At 37.9% G+C, this 20,333-nt stretch overlaps 1 protein-coding gene across 1 annotated transcript in view; it reads right to left on the minus strand.

The window, feature by feature from the left end:
* RYR2 (ryanodine receptor 2) overlaps positions 1-20,333 on the minus strand; it is a 786,704-nt gene that overhangs the window by 177,805 nt on the left and 588,566 nt on the right. Inside the window, exons 41-49 of the mRNA XM_054561059.1 lie at positions 20,200-20,332; positions 18,908-19,011; positions 15,338-15,473; positions 14,556-14,742; positions 12,729-12,834; positions 9,995-10,115; positions 4,811-4,980; positions 3,335-3,555; positions 1,928-2,018 (exon numbers count right to left, since the gene is read on the minus strand). Coding sequence (XP_054417034.1) covers positions 1,928-2,018; positions 3,335-3,555; positions 4,811-4,980; positions 9,995-10,115; positions 12,729-12,834; positions 14,556-14,742; positions 15,338-15,473; positions 18,908-19,011; positions 20,200-20,332 — 1,269 coding nt within the window. The remainder of the gene's footprint in view (positions 1-1,927; positions 2,019-3,334; positions 3,556-4,810; positions 4,981-9,994; positions 10,116-12,728; positions 12,835-14,555; positions 14,743-15,337; positions 15,474-18,907; positions 19,012-20,199; position 20,333) is intronic.

The following is a 20,333-nucleotide window of genomic DNA, read 5'->3' on the forward strand; positions in this document are numbered from 1 at the left end:
TACTTACAATTTTATGAATTGTTATTAATATCTTGGAATCCGTGTGTAAAATGAAGGGACTGATGTCAGGATGACCCAGAAGCACAACAAAGGGCCCATACATCTGTGATTCTTTTTGCTCCCTCTCTGCCTCTCTATGGCTTGCCGCAAAACTTACTTCTCCAAGTTCCAAAATTGCTCTACTCCGATCATTTCTTTGTCTACATTTCTTTGGTGGTTATGGATGCAATTTATTACTTTACTGATTGTCTACGTTGCTCCTTACATTTTCACCTATGCATACCGCTTGTTTAGAACTAAACTGGAAGGTCAAGGACAAGCACAGAATCTTTCAATTATTTGGTAGTTCTTCGGATAATTTATTCTTGATCTATATTTGTCAAATTAATAAAATGATCTTATGACTATACATATTTTGACCCTTTCCTATATCTAAGGAAGAAAATGAATTGTAAGAATTACTGTTATTAAAGTGGGCTGCATGTCTTACTGTTAAAATATTACAACTCATTTACTTTCCCTTTCAGTTAAAAAAAATGAACACATACATACATACACACAATTTAGGAGTCACAAATCATGAAATATTGAGTTCTAATTTGCTTGGCTTAACACTGACATATCTCTAATGTAAAAGAGTTTTATTGCATAAGGGTAACAGCATGAGACTGTATCTTTTTTCATGAATTTTCCAGCTCATTTGTATCAAAAAATTTTGCAAGACAAGGACTATTGAAGATGACAAAAAAACATAAAAATAGAATTTTTATCAAGGATATAATTTATTTTACCTAATTCACTAATGTATCTAGATTTATTAAACCAAAGTCAATTTTCATAGAGAAAGATTACTTTTGCTAAATATCCAGGATGCTTACTGTAACAGCTCCATATAGACTCTTTATATGTCATACTTCTTCAGCACTAGTACTGGGTAGCCATTGGGGAAAAAATAATGCTACTAGATGGCATTGCAGAGTGACCATCTATAAAAAAATCCATCACATTACTGTAGAACTTTGATACAAACACTATATTCTATATTCTGAGTCTAGATTATGATATTAAAGGACAAGAAAACATTACCAACTCAGTAAGATAGAATGAGACTTGATCCTGAACAGAATAATAAAGTTAGAGAAAATACCAGTGATTTTTCTATACTGTGTGACAAACTATAATTGCATATACAGAGAGGTTATCTTTGAACCCTATGAAGCGACATTTGGAACCTGTCATGTGATTATTAACTTAGAAAATGTTGTCTTTGAAGCCTCGTCTTTATCCCTCGAGGTTTCTAATAATATTTTAGGCCAGGCCTATTACCATGTTTTCCACCTTAAGAGTATCTTGGCTTATCTTTTCCCTGTGGTCCTTTTTTTTTTTTTTTTTTTGACGGAGTCTCGCTCTGTCACCCAGGCTGGAGTGCGGTGGCGCAATCTCGGCTCACTGCAAGCTCCGCCTCCCGGGTTCACGCCATTCTCCTGCCTCAGCCTCCCACGTAGCTGGGACTACAGGCATCCGCCACCATGTCCGGCTAACTTTTTGTATTTTTTATAGAGATGGGGTTTCACTGTGTTAGCCAGGATGGTCTTGATCTCCTAACCTCGTGATCCGCCCGCCTTGGCCTCCCTAAGTGCTGGGATTACAGGCGTGAGCCACCGCGCCCGGCCTGTGGTCCTTTTTTTTCAATTGATTTCTATTTCCATTGTTTCCATGGAAAGCAGTGTTAAGATTTCTATAATCTTATAGAACTTGTTTATTTCAAGTTGATGTATACAGTCCTATAACTTCTATACCCATTTCAATAATTGGGAGAAATTTCCCAGCATCAAGCATGATGTATCTAAGAAATGTATATGTTGTCATAGAAAATAAAGTCAGAGAAGCCAGTAATCAAGTATCTACAAACATTTCCTATACTTACTTTAAGAGGCATCTTTGCATGTTCATTTAATAATGGAACATCAAATACTAATCTTCTGAGTAAGTGCTGCATCATAGAAGGTCTCAGTTGTCTGTTGGAACAAAGCTAATGTTCATAATGCCAAGAAATGTGTCTAAACTAAGTAGGTCATTCATTAGAATAAATTATGTAAGCCAAGGACCTGAATCTATACCTCTCTTCAGATGGTATTCATTAGATGTTCTTTGTCCAAAGATTAGTCACTTACTTACTTAATTTTATATAAGGTTAGATTTCCCAACTTACCTCTATCCCCTACATCTGAAGACCACCCCTTCTTTGCTACAGAAGATGTTTCTGTTCTGCTCCTTTCTTTCCTAACCACTCACAAATGCAGACCCCACTGTTTCCTAAGACTTTCCTCCATTAATTTTAGTAAATGTCCCTTCCCTCATTCCAATGGATGGTAAGAAGCAAAAAGAAGAGGCAATATTGGAACAGAAAGGACGAAAAAAAGGCTGAGACAGCAAATTTGCCAGAGAAGGAAGAGAGAGAAAATGAATACATAGTGAACATCTACTGTGTCAGGCAACAGGAAGTGTTTTACCTCATGTAATACTTAGAAAATCTCTGTGAGATAGGCATTTTGGTTCAATTTTACAGAATCTTAGATTAGGGAAGTTAAAGAATTACTCTTCTGATTTTCCACTTCCCTCAGTGCCATCTGGTTCTCAACCCAGACACTCCCCCATGGGTGAAAACTTGCCCTTCCCCCAGAGACTGCCAGGCTGCTGGCTGCACCTGCAAGAGTTCCTGAGCAGTTATAAAGAAGCCATGATCTTTCTAGGGGCTTGAGAAATTATCACTTTCACAGGCAAAACTTCATCAGGGGGAGATACATTTCTGGTTTTCATCGTAAGACATTCTAGCACTTCTACTTATAGGAAATGGTTTTCCAGGTGGGAGGAAATATTCAGCCTTCATCGTTGCCACATATAAATATGGTTTAATATTATGCTGTATCACATTTTATATTTAAGAAGTCCCTTTTTTCTTTTCTCTTCTAGAAGAGGAGTTAAATCATCAAACACAGTCAAAAGGGGAGATCTATTCATCTCACCTAAAGTGGCCAAGGACTCCCGACACAATTACTCCCCACTCCCAACATCCAGAATAGTATTCTGTAACTGGTCAAAAGCTATATCCAACAGCTGGTTACCCTAGGGAGGCTTGGAGGAACACTCAGGAACTTGACTGGGAGCAAGGGCAATCGGAGAAGACTCACACCTCAGTATATGGGACTACCTAAAATGAATTAAATTTGTGGTATGGAGAATGTTTCCAAAATTCTAAATAATTTGTCAAAGGCCACATTGTAAATTCTGTTTTTTAAAGAAGAAGCTGGAATAGAATTTGTTATCTACTCACCCACAAATAGAGAGTAAACAAACTTCTATGGAATCCCGCTGAGCTTTGGTAAGTGAACAGCCCTTAGAAAGTCTATACACAGTATGAAGTAATGAGTCAATGAGAGAAGCATGGTGCTCTGTGCCAGCAAAGAGAGGAGCACATCTTGTTAACAATGGCAAGACGGCTGTGCAAAGGTACCGATTGAGGGCCAAGGCCATGTCTGTAGCACTTAAAGCTGCCTGAAAAAGAATCAGAGAGTAGAAGGCCATTTGTGTTTGGCAGTAGATAACTTTCAAAGGGATTAACATGGGGACATACAATTTCACTATCCAGAAGATGATAGCACTATGACACATGGAAATGTATTCTTTAGTTGTATCTTTAAATGTCGGGTTCATATGATTTTTACCAGTAAAACCAATCAACTATCAATTGTTCATAAATAGATAAAAATGAATGAAATGACACCTATCTCCTCAAAAAGCTTAACAGGTTCAGATTCTATCATTAAATATCAATGGTAGGATCAATGTAAGAAGACAATAATATCACAGATGTGAGTATTTTCCTTTGCTAGGCAAAGAGAGGAGCTTATTCTCACAATAGATCTCATATGTGTAAATTCTTTCTGAATTCTCTTTATTATTCATATTTATTCTTCTCATGTCTATCAGCACCAATAATCAAAGGATAACTGTATTACTATGTTATCATCCATACTATTCAGGTCCACAATTTCACGTGAATATACAAAACAAAGAAAAAAGAAATTTTCATTTCATTTTTGTGATTCTGCTCTCATATATTTCATGAAGGGGCTACTATCAGCTCAAGTCCTGATGTGCTTTGAAATCAAAAAAGCACATTTAATTGATAAAATTAATGAGTACATGAAAGTAGGTATTAAATGTGTATAGTAGTATAACTACTACAATAACATTTAGAATTTCGGCTTATTCCACAGTGTTTCAAAGAAAAGAACATTTAAGCTGATAATGGCAGATTCTCCATGTGGGCCACCCAATATACAGAACAGACTTCAATCCATTTGTACCTTAACAAACGAAGATACCAAGATGATATGACTCAACAATATCCAATAAATCATCTTAATTCTTTAATTGCTTTTATTGAGAAGCATAATTGTTTAGGCCAATTTGGAGGTTGATACTGAACAGAGGTTAACAGGAGTCACTGTGACCTCCCAAATTAGAGTTATGTGAACCTCTTATTGAATCCCATAGCACCTTATGAGAATTCTTATGATATTCTTTTTGGTCAGTGGAAGTTTCTTGAGGTTGTCAGTTTATTCAGTGAATTCCTTGAGAACATAGCCTAGTTTATTTTCTGTTTACCCATGGCTTACCTGCAAATATAACACGTACTCAATAAACTTCATTGTCAATAAATTAATGAATGGATATATATAAAAGAACATCATAAGGCACAGAGTGAAGAGTCAAGACAGGAGGAAGTCCATCACTCCAATCTTACCGTATCTAAAGAAGCAGCCGCCCGGAGATCTGGCAGAAAGCCAACCTCAAGAAGATGGAGGAGGAAGTCTTGAACCTCAATTCCATAGACCCTGTCAAGGAATAAAACCATGGCTGCCTTGTGATCTGGGCAAAACCCCGCAGACATGTCAGGTTCCACCACATTCCCATCTAAAAGAGAGAAGTGAATTTTGGTGTCAATGGCTGTGTCATATACAGGATAGATTACAAATGGCTGCTTTCTAGACTTCTTACATTTTAAACACAGTTTTCAATGAAATGGTTTTCTGTTCTTCGACTACCCTCAAGCTATTATGGGAGTTTGCTGAGGAAAGAAGGCAGTGCAATGTAAAGTCAAGGTCATTGAAGTGTTATATAGGCATCCATTTGTTAAATGCATACAGGATACAAGACACGGCATTGTTAGACACTTAGGAGAAACAAACAGGCATCCAAAATCTACTTTCTAAAACTCCAAGTGAAATCCATGAAAAGTGAAAATGTGAAGTGGGGATTTTCACCTTTTCTAAGCGAGCCTGTTTTAAACGTGAATAAAGCTCATCTACCCTTATGTGATAATCTTGGTATATTTACATTTTCATGTCTTAGAACAATAACAAAATGATGAACTGACACTATAAAACCAGTATGGCTTTCCTATGAAATATGTTTCATTAATCATAATAGCATTTCACATGCATTTAAGGGTCATATTGTTTTCTCTATCAATACTCAAACCTTTATGCCTATAGAGATTAGTGAATTCTTTATAGTCACTCCGTAGGTTCCCTAATTGGGGACCACTGATATGAGAAATCATGGGATTATGTGCCAATTTCAAATACTGAAGAATTTATTTACTTCCTGTTTGACCACATGATAATTACGCCAAACTGGTGCTGATCACACACTGTACTCTTCTACAAATACTATCATAGAATTTTTCATATGGATACAACATCAAAGAAACAAGAACTCAGAGAAAGATGACACATGACCACAATCATCCTGAATAAACTGAATGAATAAAATGACAACTTTTCTGTTTTCACTTATAGTCAATGAACAAATTTTATATGTGAATCATGAAAACAAACAAATAATGTTCTAAAGGAAACTAGATGAAAGGATAATGCCTGGTAGTATTCATTCCTTATAATTATAACACCCAATATAACTAATACATTGCTTTCTTTACATTATAAGAATAATAGTTCTGATGTGTTGTGCTGTTGTCAGGCACTGCACTAGGAACGTTACTGACACGATCTTACACAATTCCCACAACCCAACTGTGAGGCTGCTATTATGACTCTCATTCAATGAATGATAAAAACTAGCCTTTAGAGAAGTAACCAGTCCGAGGTCATATACCTAGTAACTGACAGAGTTGTATTTAAACCAACTAAAACTGGATTTAAAATCCAGCCAAAGCTGACTTAACCTTAGTGTCAAATCAGTATATTATGATTTTCAATTAAAAATCTATATAAAATTCAATTTCAATTCTCCTAAAAATCACATTAAAAAGGAATTTAAATGTACAGTATTTGATTATCTTAAAGTGTATCTGTGCCTAGGGAAAAAGGGAGCAACTCACCGGTCCTGCTCTATATGCTTTGCTTTTTAAGCTTTTATCCAAGCAGACATTCTTTTTAATGAGTGACACAAATGCATCTGCCTGTGGCTCAAGACTCACGGATTGGCTCAAGTTGCTGTTTTATTTGCACCATCTCCTCAAACACACTGGAGACAATAGAGCAGCAGTGTCACCCCACGGTGCCTGCTGTATACATCCACCCGCAATTACCAGCAGTGCCTGCTGTATTCATCCACCCACAATTACTGCCTCAGACAGGGCGGCCAAATCAGCCTGGCCAAGCGCTGCAGGATTATGTGCTTGTTCCTCAAGTTTTCTGAACCCCTCCTTCTTTCATTATTATTCTGAGGCATACTCTAGCTTGGAAATAAATATGATAAAAATGTCTGAGGAAGACCTTAGCTAATCCTGAGAAGGGAAAATATCATTCTTTAGAGACAAACTTCACATACTAAATATAGAATGTATAATAACCATTATTACTGCTACTTGGTGATGCTTATAGACCAATTGAGTTGTCACTGAAAAGGAGAAAGATATATTGGTGGTTTAAGCTTTGCAGTGAATGCACAGCCACATAAAGTTAAATGCACAGCTATGGTGACATCAAAACCTACAGGTTTCTGTCTATATTCTCCACAAAAGGAAAGCAGTAAAAAAAAAAATTTTTTTTGAGACAGAGTCTCGCTCTGCTGCCCAGGCTGGAGTGCAGTGGTACGACCATGGCTCACTGCAACCTCCGTCTCCCAGGTTCAAGTGATTCTCCTGCCTCAGCCTCCTGAGTAGCTGGGACTACAGGCATGTGCCACCACCACACCTGGCTGAAAAAAGCAGAGATCTGGCCGGACACGGTGGCTCACGCCTGTAATCCCAGCACTTTGGGAGGCCGAGATGGGCAGATCATGAGGTCAGGAGATCGAGACCATCCTGGCTAACTCGGTGAAATCCCGTCTCTACTAAAAATACAAAAAAATTAGCCGGGCGTGGTGGCGGGTGCCTGTAGTCTCAGCTACTCGGGAGGCTGAGGCAGGAGAATGGCGTGAACCCGGGAGGTGGAGCTTGCAGTGAGCCAAGATTGCGCCACTGCACTCCAGCCTGGGCGACAGAGCGAGACTCTGTCTCAAAAAAAAAAAAAAAAAAAAGCAGAGATTTTACAAATACCAATGGATTGTGTTGTTAAAAGTTAACTTTCATTGCGACTGTGATACAAAATTCACAAACACACACACAAAAACCACTGTGACTCCCGATGTAGACAATATACTGCATATATTTGAAGAAAAATAACATATTGGAGCACAACTAACTACAAAAGGAAAGAAAGCAACTTGAAAACTCTTGAAGGCTGCTAAAGGCAGATGACTGGAGGAAATGAGGAGGTACCTGGAAACTTTGGGGCCCATTCTGAAAAGGACCCCTGGGCTCTCTTACAATCTATGTTCTTGGTTCTTTGTTATTATGTTACTACAAAATTTAATGCTTCACTATTTCCTCATCTGTATGTCACTGGTACTATTATTATCTTTATCCTGAGAGTGTCTATTTTGTGGCTCAAAATACAGAGTAAAGAAAAGATATTTTCCTTAAGCAAATGAAAATGAGTTAGAAGAGAGGTACAGAGACAGCAAATGAAGATGAGCTACGGATGCACAAGGAAAAGAAACTGTCTCAAGTGGGGAAGCCAAAGGTGGGGAAAATTTTTAATTTCTAGCTTTGCCTAAAGCTATAATGAGCATTCAAGTATTATGGTAGTTTTGCCACCTTGTAGATTCGGGTTTGTAAGGTTAGCATACACGAGACTTTACTTTCTCATAATCATGACTGGCAAACAGGATGAGCTACCTTCAGGTATATGGTGACCTCTTTCATTCTAGACTTGAGCTATTATAGCCTGCCTTCTCTGGGGGCATAATTAATGAAAGAAAAGGAATATATATAGCATGCACTTCCTACCTAATTATGTTTTTTGTTTGTTTGTTTGAGACAGAGTTTCACTCTTTCGCCCAGGCTGGAATGAAGTGGTGCAATCTCAGCTCACTGCAACCTCCCCACTGCCCCAGGTTCAAGCGATCCTCCTGCCTCAGCCTCCTGAGTAGCTGGGATTACAAGTGCCCACCACCATGCCTGGTTAACTTTTGTATTTTTAGTAGAGATGGGGTTTTGCCATGTTGTCCAGGCTGGTCTCGAACTCCTGACCTCAGGTGATCCACCTGCCTTGGCCTCCCAAAGTGCTAGGATTACAGGCATGAGCCACTACACCTGGCCCCTAATTATGTTTTGTTCTACAATTAGAAGTCTTTCATGTAAATGATTTATGTATAAATATCCAATAAAGTATTGAAAACTGAAAAAAACCACCTTACATTTGATAAAGTAAAAACAAAGTATAATTTGGGATTTAACACTTATTTTAGTTGTCTTCAATAATTTCTTTAATCTTTAAAAAAATTTTCTCCTTGCTCATGAAAAGAACACTTCCTTTTGGCTAGGAGCGGTGTCTCATGCTTGTAAACACAGCACTTTGGGAGGCCGAGGCAGGCGGATCACGAGGTCAGGAGATCAAGATGATCCTGGCTAACACGGTGAAACCCAGTCTCTACTAAAAATACAAAAAATTAGCCCAGTGTGGTGACACATGCCTGTAGTCCCTGCTACTTGGGAGGCTGAGGCAGGAGGATTGCTTGAACCTGGGAGGCAGAGATTGCAGTGAGCCAAGATGGCGCCACTGCACTCCAGCCTGGGTGACGGAGGGGCGACGGAGTGACTCCGTCTCAAAAAAAACAAACAAACAAACAAAAAACACTCTTTTGAACAGAGAGGGGATTTTAAAATCTCTAAGTCAAAAACTATCATCAGTGCTTTTAATAGAAAAGCATTACAAGAAAGTGACAATGAAAACTATCAAAATGCATGAACTAAGGAACTGAGGTCAAGAAAGACAGAAGAGCATGCGACCAATGACACAAGGCAGGACATAAGACAATAGAGGGTGGCAGTGCATGTTTCTGCTTCTCTGGAAGCTGTCTGAAATGTCATATAAAAGAAAATTAAAATCTCAAAGTAAACACAGCTTTAAAAACAATGAGCTTTAAAAACAATGGAAAAAAGTCTGGACGCGGTGGCTCACACCTGTAATCCCAGCACTTTGGGAGGCCGAGGCAGGCGGATCACGAGGTCAGGAGATCGAGACCATCCTGGCTAACATGGTGAAACCCCGTCTCTACTTAAAATACAAAAAAAATTAGCCGGACGTGGTGACGGGCGTCTGTAGTCCCAGCTACCTGGGAGGCTGAGGCAGGAGAATTGCTTGAACCTGGGAGGCGGAGCTTGCAGTGAGCCAAGATCGCGTCACTGCACTCCAGCCTGGGCTACAGAGCAAGACTCCATCTCAAAAAAAAAAAAAAAAGAAAAAAAGAAAAAATTATAAAATATATACTTTACAGCTTTTTTAAAAAAAACAATTTAAGTAGTATACACATAATTTAGGAAGTGGAGAGGTTGGGATGTTGAGTACGGAAAACATTCTTTAGAACATAATGTCATCCAACATCCTACTGAATTAGGACAAAGTGAAGTTGGCCTTACCTTTGGCTATTGTTGGCATCTGAAAAGCGATGCTGATAACGCCCACCAAATCTCCCAGGGGAATTAGGGATCTCAAAATGGACCTAATTCTGATGGCTTCTCCCTTCCCAGCATGAATCAACTATACAGGGGGAAAAAAAAACCATTAGAACAACTTTGTGACGTCAATGTTACAATTCTGTCTAGGAAATTTGAAGTATTGGAATCCAAGTCCAAAATAATTTTCTGATCAGTATACACATAAAGTTATGCCTCTCTCAGAAATAGTTTTCTGGCTTACCTGCGAATATTTACTTGCTCACACAGTTTTCAGTGATTTCAGCAAACACCAAGTTATTTATACTATGGTCTAGGCCAGTTGGTTCATCCAATAGAATAATAGTTTTTATCCTTTTGGGGACTGTTAAGATGTATTGAGAATCTGACGTGTTTATGAAAGTTTACTTTCCAAAATTACATGTAAATACCTATCAATAACACGAGCAATAATACAAAGAAAATTATCATTAGACTCTGAACATATACTAATACTTAATGACCAAATTAGCTTCTTTCTTGCTTTGTGCTAAGAAATGAATTGCATAGCCATCTGTCTTCGACCCTGATTTCTCCCAAAGCTGGATTTATAATGTGGAGGAAATGACGAACATAAATCCTAACAGTTCTTTTAGACTGACATGAAGTACCCAGGATGACTGTGGATGAAAATACAGTCAAGAATCTCAGCAGGTCTTCAGAACAGACTAGGCTTGCAGAGCCGGGATGGGCATTTGTTTACCTCATTACAGGGTGTGAAACTCAAGCACAATTTCTGGCACACAGGAGGCCTCAAATAATAGTTGTGAAGATGCATAAATTTCAGAAATGCCAAGGTTGGTCCCTTATTACTTCACTTAGTTTTCCCCCACTAATATAATAGAATGAAAACTTCTATTTATTAGTATACTTTCTCTTTGTTTCACTGATTTTTTTTCTGAGATGGGAAAAAGAACAAATATTGTGAGCAAGTATTTTTGTTGTTGTTGTTGTTGTCAGTAATCACCTCCAGCATAGAAATTTTTAATAGTCTCTGTTTCCATTTACTAAGATGAAAAAATCTTACTAGCAGCAAAGTTTAAGTTTTTATAAAAATCAGACTCCAGTTTTCTAACACTCTAACATTTCTCTATCATGTGATTCCTCTCTGTTCACAACAAAAGAGTACATCAAGGAAGTTTTAACCTCTGGGTATGAAAAACCTAAACCACACAAAAAACCCAACCAAAACCAAAAGAAATGTAGATAATAAGGGTAGAGAGAAAGGTGCTTTGTAAGAAAGCCCTGGCTTCATGCTCATCCCACTTTAGAAATACACTTACAGTTCTTAACTACCCCAGCACCAATCAATGTGTTTCAAACTCTCAAACTCTGGGTTTATTTCCCATTAAAAGATCTGGAAATGAATGTTTTGGGCCCTGGGCCAGGATTTTTTTTTTTTAATGAATATAATAGAATAACACAGAATCAACTACAATAAAATAAAGAACAAAATATCAGAACGTATTACAAAGTAAAAGTATTATTCCACAAAACTTGAATTTCATTTGGGTCAAAAAGTTTCAGAAAACACTAATCTAGGCTGGGTACGCTGGCTCACACCTGTAAGCCCAGCACTTTGGGAGGCCGAGGTGGTTGGATCACTTGAGGTTAGGAGTTCCAGGCCAGCCTGGCCAAGATGGCAAAACCCTGTCTCTACTAAAAATACAAAAATTAGTCAGGTGTGGTGGCATGTGCCTGTAGTCCCTGCTACTCAGGAGGCTGAGGCAGGAGAATCGCTTGAACCTGGGAGGCAGAGATTGCAGTGAGCTGAGATCATGCCACTGCACTCCAGCCTGGGCGACAGAGCAAGACCTTGTCTCAATTAAAAAAAAAAAAAAAAGAGAAAGAAAAGAAAGAAAGAAAGAGAGAGAAAGAGAGGAAGGAAGGAAGGAAGGAAGGAAGGAAGGAAGGAAGGAAGGAAGGAAGGAAGGAAGGAAGGAAGGAAGGAAGGAAGGAAGGAAGGAAGGAAGGAAGGAAGGAAGGAAGGAAGGAAGGAAGGAAGGAAGGAAGGAAGGAAGGAAGGAAGGAAGGAAGGAAGGAAGGAAGGAAGGAAGGAAGGAAGGAAGGAAGGAAGGAAGGAAGGAAGGAAGGAAGGAAGGAAGGAAGGAAGGAAGGAAGGAAGGAAGGAAGGAAGGAAGGAAGGAAGGAAGGAAGGAAGGAAGGAAGGAAGGAAGGAAGGAAGGAAGGAAGGAAGGACACTAATTTATATGATCCAAATAGCTTTTAATATCCACCCCCTACACCTTCCCCCTCACTTTCCCCTAAAACGACGGCAAACACATAGAGCTAAATACACAAAATAAAATGACTTTTGGTAGGAGCAGTTGTTTTCTGCATGCACTGTAACAGAAGAGGAAATTGCATAGAGAAAATATGTTCTTTTCTTCTTAAAATGTGGGAGGCTGTATGAATTTCAGAGATATATGAGTAACTTAAGTACTCTATTAATGACTTGCCTGAAATCCCATTACTAATTTTCACAACCAACGAGACATTTCCAACTAAACAAACACTTGTTCAGCAATTAGACTGCAGCTATTATTTTTAATGGAGCTTGAAGATTATTGGTTTTGGATGCTGTTATGCTCTTTGCCAGCTATAGATATCTTAACACAGAGAAATCAGGATTGCTGCTCCTGAACTCCCAGGAACTCACATGCATCTCAGGAGCACAGCGTCCCAAGAGGTCAATCAAAGCTGCATAGAAGGTCATGATCGCGTTCCCCATGTGGATAGTGTCATCTTCCTCCTCCTCTGTATCACTTTCATGAACGTTTCAAAAGAAAGAGAAAGCAAATGGGATAACTGACATTTCACGTTTATTACATATCTCTCCGAGGAAAGGGACTACTAGGTAACACATTATTCTTCTGATACGTTTCATATATGTTATAATGTAGAGCTTGACGTTTTTAAGGGAGAATAACAACTGGTTAAAGATCAGACTTGAGATTCTAACACCAAGAACACATCTGTGGAAATTTTAGTATTAAGATTCCTTTGAAGGGAAAAGGAGGAATTGCTCATTTGATGGCTTCTTTTCCTTTCTAGTGGTAGTGAGTGTATTAACAAAGAAAATAACTGATCAAAGGACGTGTGAGCTTAGACTATTTCTATAAGTGGCACACATGTAGATAAAGGGTGACAAAGATGTCATATAAGGTCACATGTAAGGCATCCAGTATAGTGCTTGCCCAGAGCAAGTACTTTATAAATGTTATTGCCCTTGCTCACCTACCTCTGTACCAACTACTCAACCTCCTGCAACCGCTGCCAAAGAATCCAACATATCTCAACATATCTCCCTCCCCATCTCTGCAGGGAAAATATCATTACATGTTCTCCTGCTGATGAGAGCCAAATCTGGATGGCCCTAGAGGCTCACATCCTCCCTCCTTGGTAACTCAGCAGACAGCTGTCTCCACTGAATACAGCAGTCTGCAGAGTGACAGTGAGGCCTTGAATGACAACCTCATTCCTGGGCATGCAAGGCTGTCTGTGAGGCCCTCAGGTGTACCCTTGCTAGTGTGGTCCTGGGCCAGAGGTCTCTGGATACATTTTCTACTACTGAGAGAACCGAAGAGCTCCCTGGTTCCTTCACAGGAAACTGATAAGCACGTAGCATGGTGTGTGTGTGTGTGTGCACGTGTGTGTGTGTGTGTGTGTGGTGGGGAATGCTCATTCTTGCTCTAGGAGTGCTCCCAGTCTGCAAATCCGGCTATGGTGTACATGGAACATCTATGCCCAGTTTATATGTAAAAGACAAAGGATTTGCAGGATTGCGTGCCCTCTATCTCTTTTTTTGTTTAGAAATGTGCCTCAATAAAGCCCTATGTTACATCTTTACCAGAGGCACTAGCAGTGTGGATGCATGAACCCCGCTGGAGGACATTCACCTACACAGATAAGCATCACATCTGGATTTACTTATGTCGATTACTGGACTCTAGTATTAACAATGTATACCTACAAACAAATGTAAGATAGTGACTGCTTCTCGTATCTGTCTCCTGTACCTCAACCAAGCATCATACTCCTCAGAATGAAACCTTTTCTAGGTTTTACCACCATAACAGTTTAGTCAAGTCCCCCTTTCATTTGCAAAAGGTCTCTTTCTAATCATAAAATCTCATTCTAACTACCTTCCCACTAAACTCCAGTCTAACCCCAAAGGTTCACCTCGTATCATTTAGAACAACCCACCTTGCCCTAGCTCCCCTAGGAAAATTTGTAAGATGCATCTTCTACAACCTATATTTCCCTCTGCTAAATCTACACCATCTCCTTCAGCTCTCTTTGTTCATTCGACCTATTCCAGCACCAAATTCCATTCATTCTTCCAAATCTAAGACATTATATTTTCAAAGGCAGAAATCTTCTGTACCACAAGTTATATTACAATTCATAGGATGCAGAATATATTTTATAAAATTTCACATCAAGTAGTATGGATCACTCGTGAGGGTGTGTATATTAGACCTACAGTGTTTTACTGGATCCGCTATTTGGTGAGGGACCATCTCGGGAAGGATCCTCAGCGATTTTGATGGCTTCTTCCATTGCTGCAAGAAGCCCATTCCCACCTTCTCCTCTCAAAGCAGGACCAAAACACTCAGGCCTCCGAATGAGCAATCTCACCACGACATTTGCATTTTCTTCCACACTCTCCCCTAAAGTAGAATGGGGAAGATAAGTAAACAAATATGATTATATGGAAGTTACGAACAAATAAATGTTATATTAATCATTTCCTATGTATAAGAATAACTAAAACCCAACAATATACTAATAAAGCCAAAATGTAAACCAAATTACTAGCTTTAGGTATATGAGACACAGTAGATTTCTTTTCTGGCATTAAAATTTTCAGAGTAAAGCATTATGGAGGCATAAACTATTGATTCTCACTAACTTGTTATTATTATAGAATGATGTCATAATCCAAACTATTACTAGAATTCAAAATAAAAAATTTATGAGAACTTAGATGCCTAAAAATTTTATTTTAAATAAGGAAAGAAGTATATAAACAAATACTGTATTATAAGTGGTTACTGTGAAAAAACCCTATCGATTATAAAATATGTGATTTCTTTACTAATACTTCCTTCATGGAAGTGCTGAGATGAATCCTTATTATATCTCTATGCAGTTTTATAGTAACTCAAAAGGCCTATGCAGTTTTAATAATCTCTATGCAGTTTTAATAATAACTCTATACAGTTTTAATAATAACTCAAAAGACCTCAAGAAATCAAGTCCTACCATTACAGAAGACAGCAAATCTGAGAAAGTCAAGATATCTCTCTCCTTCAACTGGGTTCCACCCAATGTCTGGATAGCCCTTAGACACCAGCATCTGGCAACTTTGCAGTCCACAACCAGCCAAATAACGAACTACCTGCAAACAACATGATTAACAAAGAGTTATCCCTCGGATGAAAAGTCATTCGATGCTTACATTGGATACAATAAATGACATCCTTAAAGGATGCTTTTAAACAAATGCATTTTTGCAAGTTCTTTTTGCTCTCATGATAATCTACTTGAACTCCCTTTGGTAAAACCTCAGACTTTAGAAATATTTAAATATCGTCATAAAGTGGCGTCATAATAAAAATATTTATGATCCTACAATAAGCTTTTTTTTTTTTTTTTTTAAGCTCTCTCTAAGCAGACATTCTTTTTAACGAATGCCACAAATACATCTGCCCGGGGCTCAAGACTCACGGATTGGAACCAGTTGCTGTTTTATTTGCACCATCTCCTTAAACACATTGGAGACAACAAAGCAGCAGCCTCACCCCACGGTGCCTTCTGTTTTCATCTACCCAAAATTACTCACAATGCCTGCTGTATACATCCACACGCAATTACCCGCAGTGCCTGCTGTATACATCCACCCGCAATTACCCGCAGTGCCTGCTGTATACATCCACCCGCAATTCCTTGTCAGACAGGGCAACCAAGTCTGTCTGGGTGGGCCAAGAGCTGCAGGATTATGTGTAAAACTACGAAAGAAGAATGTTTCTGAATTTAATAGCATTTAATTTGAGACCCTTATCTATCAAAGTCATAAATTGCAAACATGTCTAATGACCTCTGGTGCAATGTAAAAACTGAATCCACCCAAGATATTAAAAGATCTATTTGAGATGCAAAGATATTTTAAAGAGAAATTGTTTCCAAAATGATATATCAATTTAATGGAGAAGCAGGTGTGAGAAAATACATAGAGAAAAACCTAAGATCACAGTCAAACATCCTTGGTTCAAATCAGATGCGCAGCATTTACCAAACACCTTATTTTGAGCAGTCACTTTTACTTTTTTAGCCAAGGTTTCAGTGTTCAGGAAATTTCTGATAAGATGACCCACTTTTCAGTATTGATGAAATTAGCACATAAAATATTTTTGCCTGGATTTTCCTCTTAAAATATTTTTTTAAATGAATGTTAGTCCTCTACAATATTTCATAAGAAATTCAATTTTAAAAGAAATCCTTAGAAAAGTCACTATCAATGGAAGTAAGACTGTCAGAGGAGCAACTTATCAAGCAAATTGAGTTATATCCGGCTCAAGTTAAATCAGTTTCAAAAATAAATAAGTAATATAGCTAAAAATGTTTTAAATCAACTATAGTGAAGCAAGAGAACCAATGTACAATAAAATCATCTATTTGAAGTATAAATTCAATGAGCTTTGAGAGAGGTAGATATCTGTGAAAACACACCATAATCAAGATGCAGAACATTGCCGTCACTCCTCAGAGCTCCCTGGGTCCTTTGCAGTCCCTTTCTCCCCACACACCTAGCCCCAGACAATTGGTTTTCTCTCACTACAATTTAGCTTGCATTTTCTAGAACACTTGTACACGTAACCATGCAGCATGTATCTTTCTGTGCCTGGCTTCTTTCGCTCAGCATATGATTTTGGGATTCATTCACATTGTAGTCATATGTCAGTAATTCATTCTTTTTTATTGTGGGATGACATTTCGCCGTATATGGGTATATCACAGTGTTATTTATCAGCTAACACATTGATGATCAGTATTCAAGTTGTTTGCACTTTTTGGCTATGATGAATAAAACTGTTATAAACATTCATGCCCAAGTCTTTGTGTGGACATATATTTTCCTTTCTACTGGGAAAATTTTTAGCAGTGGAAAGGCTAGGCATATAGTTTACGGTAGGTGTATGTTTAATTTGTTAAGGAACTGCCAAACTGCTTTCCACACTGGCTGTACCATTACTCATCACGACACAAGTAGAAGAGAGTTCTAGCTGCTCCTTGTCCTTCTCAGCATTTGGTATTATCAACTGCATTAGTATTGGCCATTTTAATGAGTGTGTAGATTAAAAGATTTTAAGTACTATATGGGGGAAACATGTCCTGAGTTGTCTCAGAGATGCAAGACTTCATGATCCTGGACTGGTATGTCAGGAGGATTTGGGGAAGAGTTTCTCTCTTTCACATCTTCAACAGCCATGCACTAAGTGTCTACCCAGTGCTGACACTGTTCTCTAAAGGTGGGACAAAGCAGTTAACAACAGAAGAAAAACCACTCTGACCTCCCTGGCTTGACATTATAGTAGGGGATGAATTTTTAAAAATACATAACTACATAGAGTTTGATTAAATATATTTATTTTACGTATAATTATCTTAATATATATTTAAAACATAAGTTTCTATAAATATAAATAAAATGAAAGTATATATTTGTGTACATATATACAAATATTTACATTTCCAATGGTTGAAAATAAAGCAGTAAAGGAAACAGGAAGAGTTTAAGGAAGTGGAGAAAAGGTTTCAATTTTACATAGCATGGATGTGGAAGAGCTGATCAAGAGGGTGACTTTGGAGCATTGACTGAAAGAATGCCTACAAAGAGCCATGATGGTATCTTGGGTAAGGATATTGCAGATGGTTGGACTAGCAGGTGCAAAGGCCCTGAGGCTGAGCACAGTTGGTGTGTTCCAGCTACAGCAAGGGGACAAGGGTGGCTGAAGCAAAGAAGAGAGAGTGCAGGAGAGCTGTAGGAGATGAAATCAGGCTGGTATGTAGGATCAGATGATGTAGGAGCTATTGCAACATCTTTGATTTTTACTGGGAGTGAGATAGAAAGCCTTTGGGGAGTACTGGATGGGGGATTGGCATGATCTTTTTAAGAGGGTCACTTTGGCTGACAAGGGAAGAACAGATTCCAGGCGAGCAAGGAAAAAAATCAGGTGACTACTTGGAATGCTATTGCAACTACAATACAGGGAAAGTTTCTCTAAATGCTGGTATACATATGTGTGGCTTAATATCCTTAGAGTGCATGGCTTTACTATATCGCTGATGCTTTGTGCTGGAATGAAGTATATGTGATATAAAATGTACATATGAGATGTCAAAATAACCTTTTTAAAAACTGAAGTGTATGATTAAGTCAAAAGTGGCAGCAGATATCACGAAAAGACAAAAACACATAAGAATACAGATACAGAACGTTGGTTCTTGTTCCATAGAAAAATGTTTGTGATCAGAGAAAATTCATTTTTTCAAATGTATTGTTCTTCAAACTTCTAATTACAATATAATGTACAGTAGAATTATATAGAATGTAATATATAACATTATATAATGTGCAATGTCAATTATAATATACTTTAATAGCACTAGAACATATTGTGTTGGTGCAAAATTAATTGCGGTTTTGGCCGTACTGTCACATTGCAAAACCACAATGACTTTTGCACCAACCTTAGTTACATTTAAAATATTGAGAAAGAACCATGAAAAAGCATAATTCAGACAAACACACAGGACAGGAACCTTGCTCACCTTTTCTAGATCCGGCTCACGCAGAGCTAATGCTAGTTCATTATTATCCATCACCGAAGCTGCAGCCACATCCAGTGGTGTTGAACCTCTCATAGCTGGCGAGGCTGTTAATTCAAATGAAGATGAAATATAACCTGGATTGTGCTGTAACTATAAACTCCATATAAAAATATACTACCTCTTAAAATTTAATTTCTAAACACCATCCATAGTGTATTAATCTACATTGATTTACATTAAAGTTTAATTTTTAAGTATTTTGAATTGACAAATAAAAATTGTATATATTGTGTACATGTTTTGAAATATATGTATACTTTACGGAATGACTCAATTGAGCTAGCTAACATATGTATTATCTCGTATACTCTTTTGTGTGGTGAAAACACTCAAAATCTACTCTGGCAGCGATTTTCCAGAATATTATACATTGTTATTAACTAGAGTCACCATGCTGTATAATAGAGCTTTTGAACTTATTCCTTCTATCTAACTAAAATTTTGTATCCTTGAACATCTCCCCAACCACTCCCCCCCACACCTGGTAACCTCATTCTACTCTCTGTTTCTATGAGTTTGACTTTGATTTTAGAGTCCTCATGAAAGTGAGATCATGCAGTATTTGTCTTTCTACACGTAGCTTATTTCATATAATGTAATATCTTCCAGGATCATCCATGTTGTTGAAAATGACAGGATTCCCTTCTTTTTTTTTTTTTAAGGCCAAACAGCATTCCATTGTGAATATGTACCACATTTTGCCTATCCATTCATCCACTGATGAACACTTAGGTTGATTCTATATCTCAGCTATTGTCAATAATGCTGCAATGACCATGGAAGTACACATATCTCTTCAACATACTGATTATTCATTTCCTTTGGATATATATACCCAGAAGTAAAACTGTTAGATCATAATGGTAGTTCTATTTTTAATTTTTTGAGGAATCTCCTTAATGTCTTCTAAAATGGCTGTATTTACATTCCCACCAACATGTATAAGGGTTCCCTTTTCCCCACACCCTCGCCAACACTTATTATGTTTTGTCTTTTCAATAATAGGCATTCTAACGGGTGTGAGGTGATAGCTCACTGTGGTTTCAATTTGCACTTTACTGATGATGAGTGATGTTGAGTATTTTTTCATATACCTATTGGCCAACTGTCTGTCTTCTTTTGTGAAATGTCTATTCAGGTCCATTGCCCATTTTTTAACCAAACGTTTGCTTTTTAAATGTAATACATATATTATTTTAACCTTAAAGATGAAATAAAAGTTATCTACTTACCAAGACCAACACTGCTGTTTTCCAGTAAATAACTGAGATGATCAAACATAGCTTTTTGATTTTGCCTACTTATACGACAGAAGTAACAGAGAAAACGGCAACAGTTGGCCACCATCTTGGGAAAGGTGATTTCC

This window comes from Pongo abelii, chromosome 1, assembly GCF_028885655.2.
Source record: "Pongo abelii isolate AG06213 chromosome 1, NHGRI_mPonAbe1-v2.0_pri, whole genome shotgun sequence".
In the NCBI taxonomy this organism is placed as follows: domain Eukaryota; kingdom Metazoa; phylum Chordata; class Mammalia; order Primates; family Hominidae; genus Pongo; species Pongo abelii.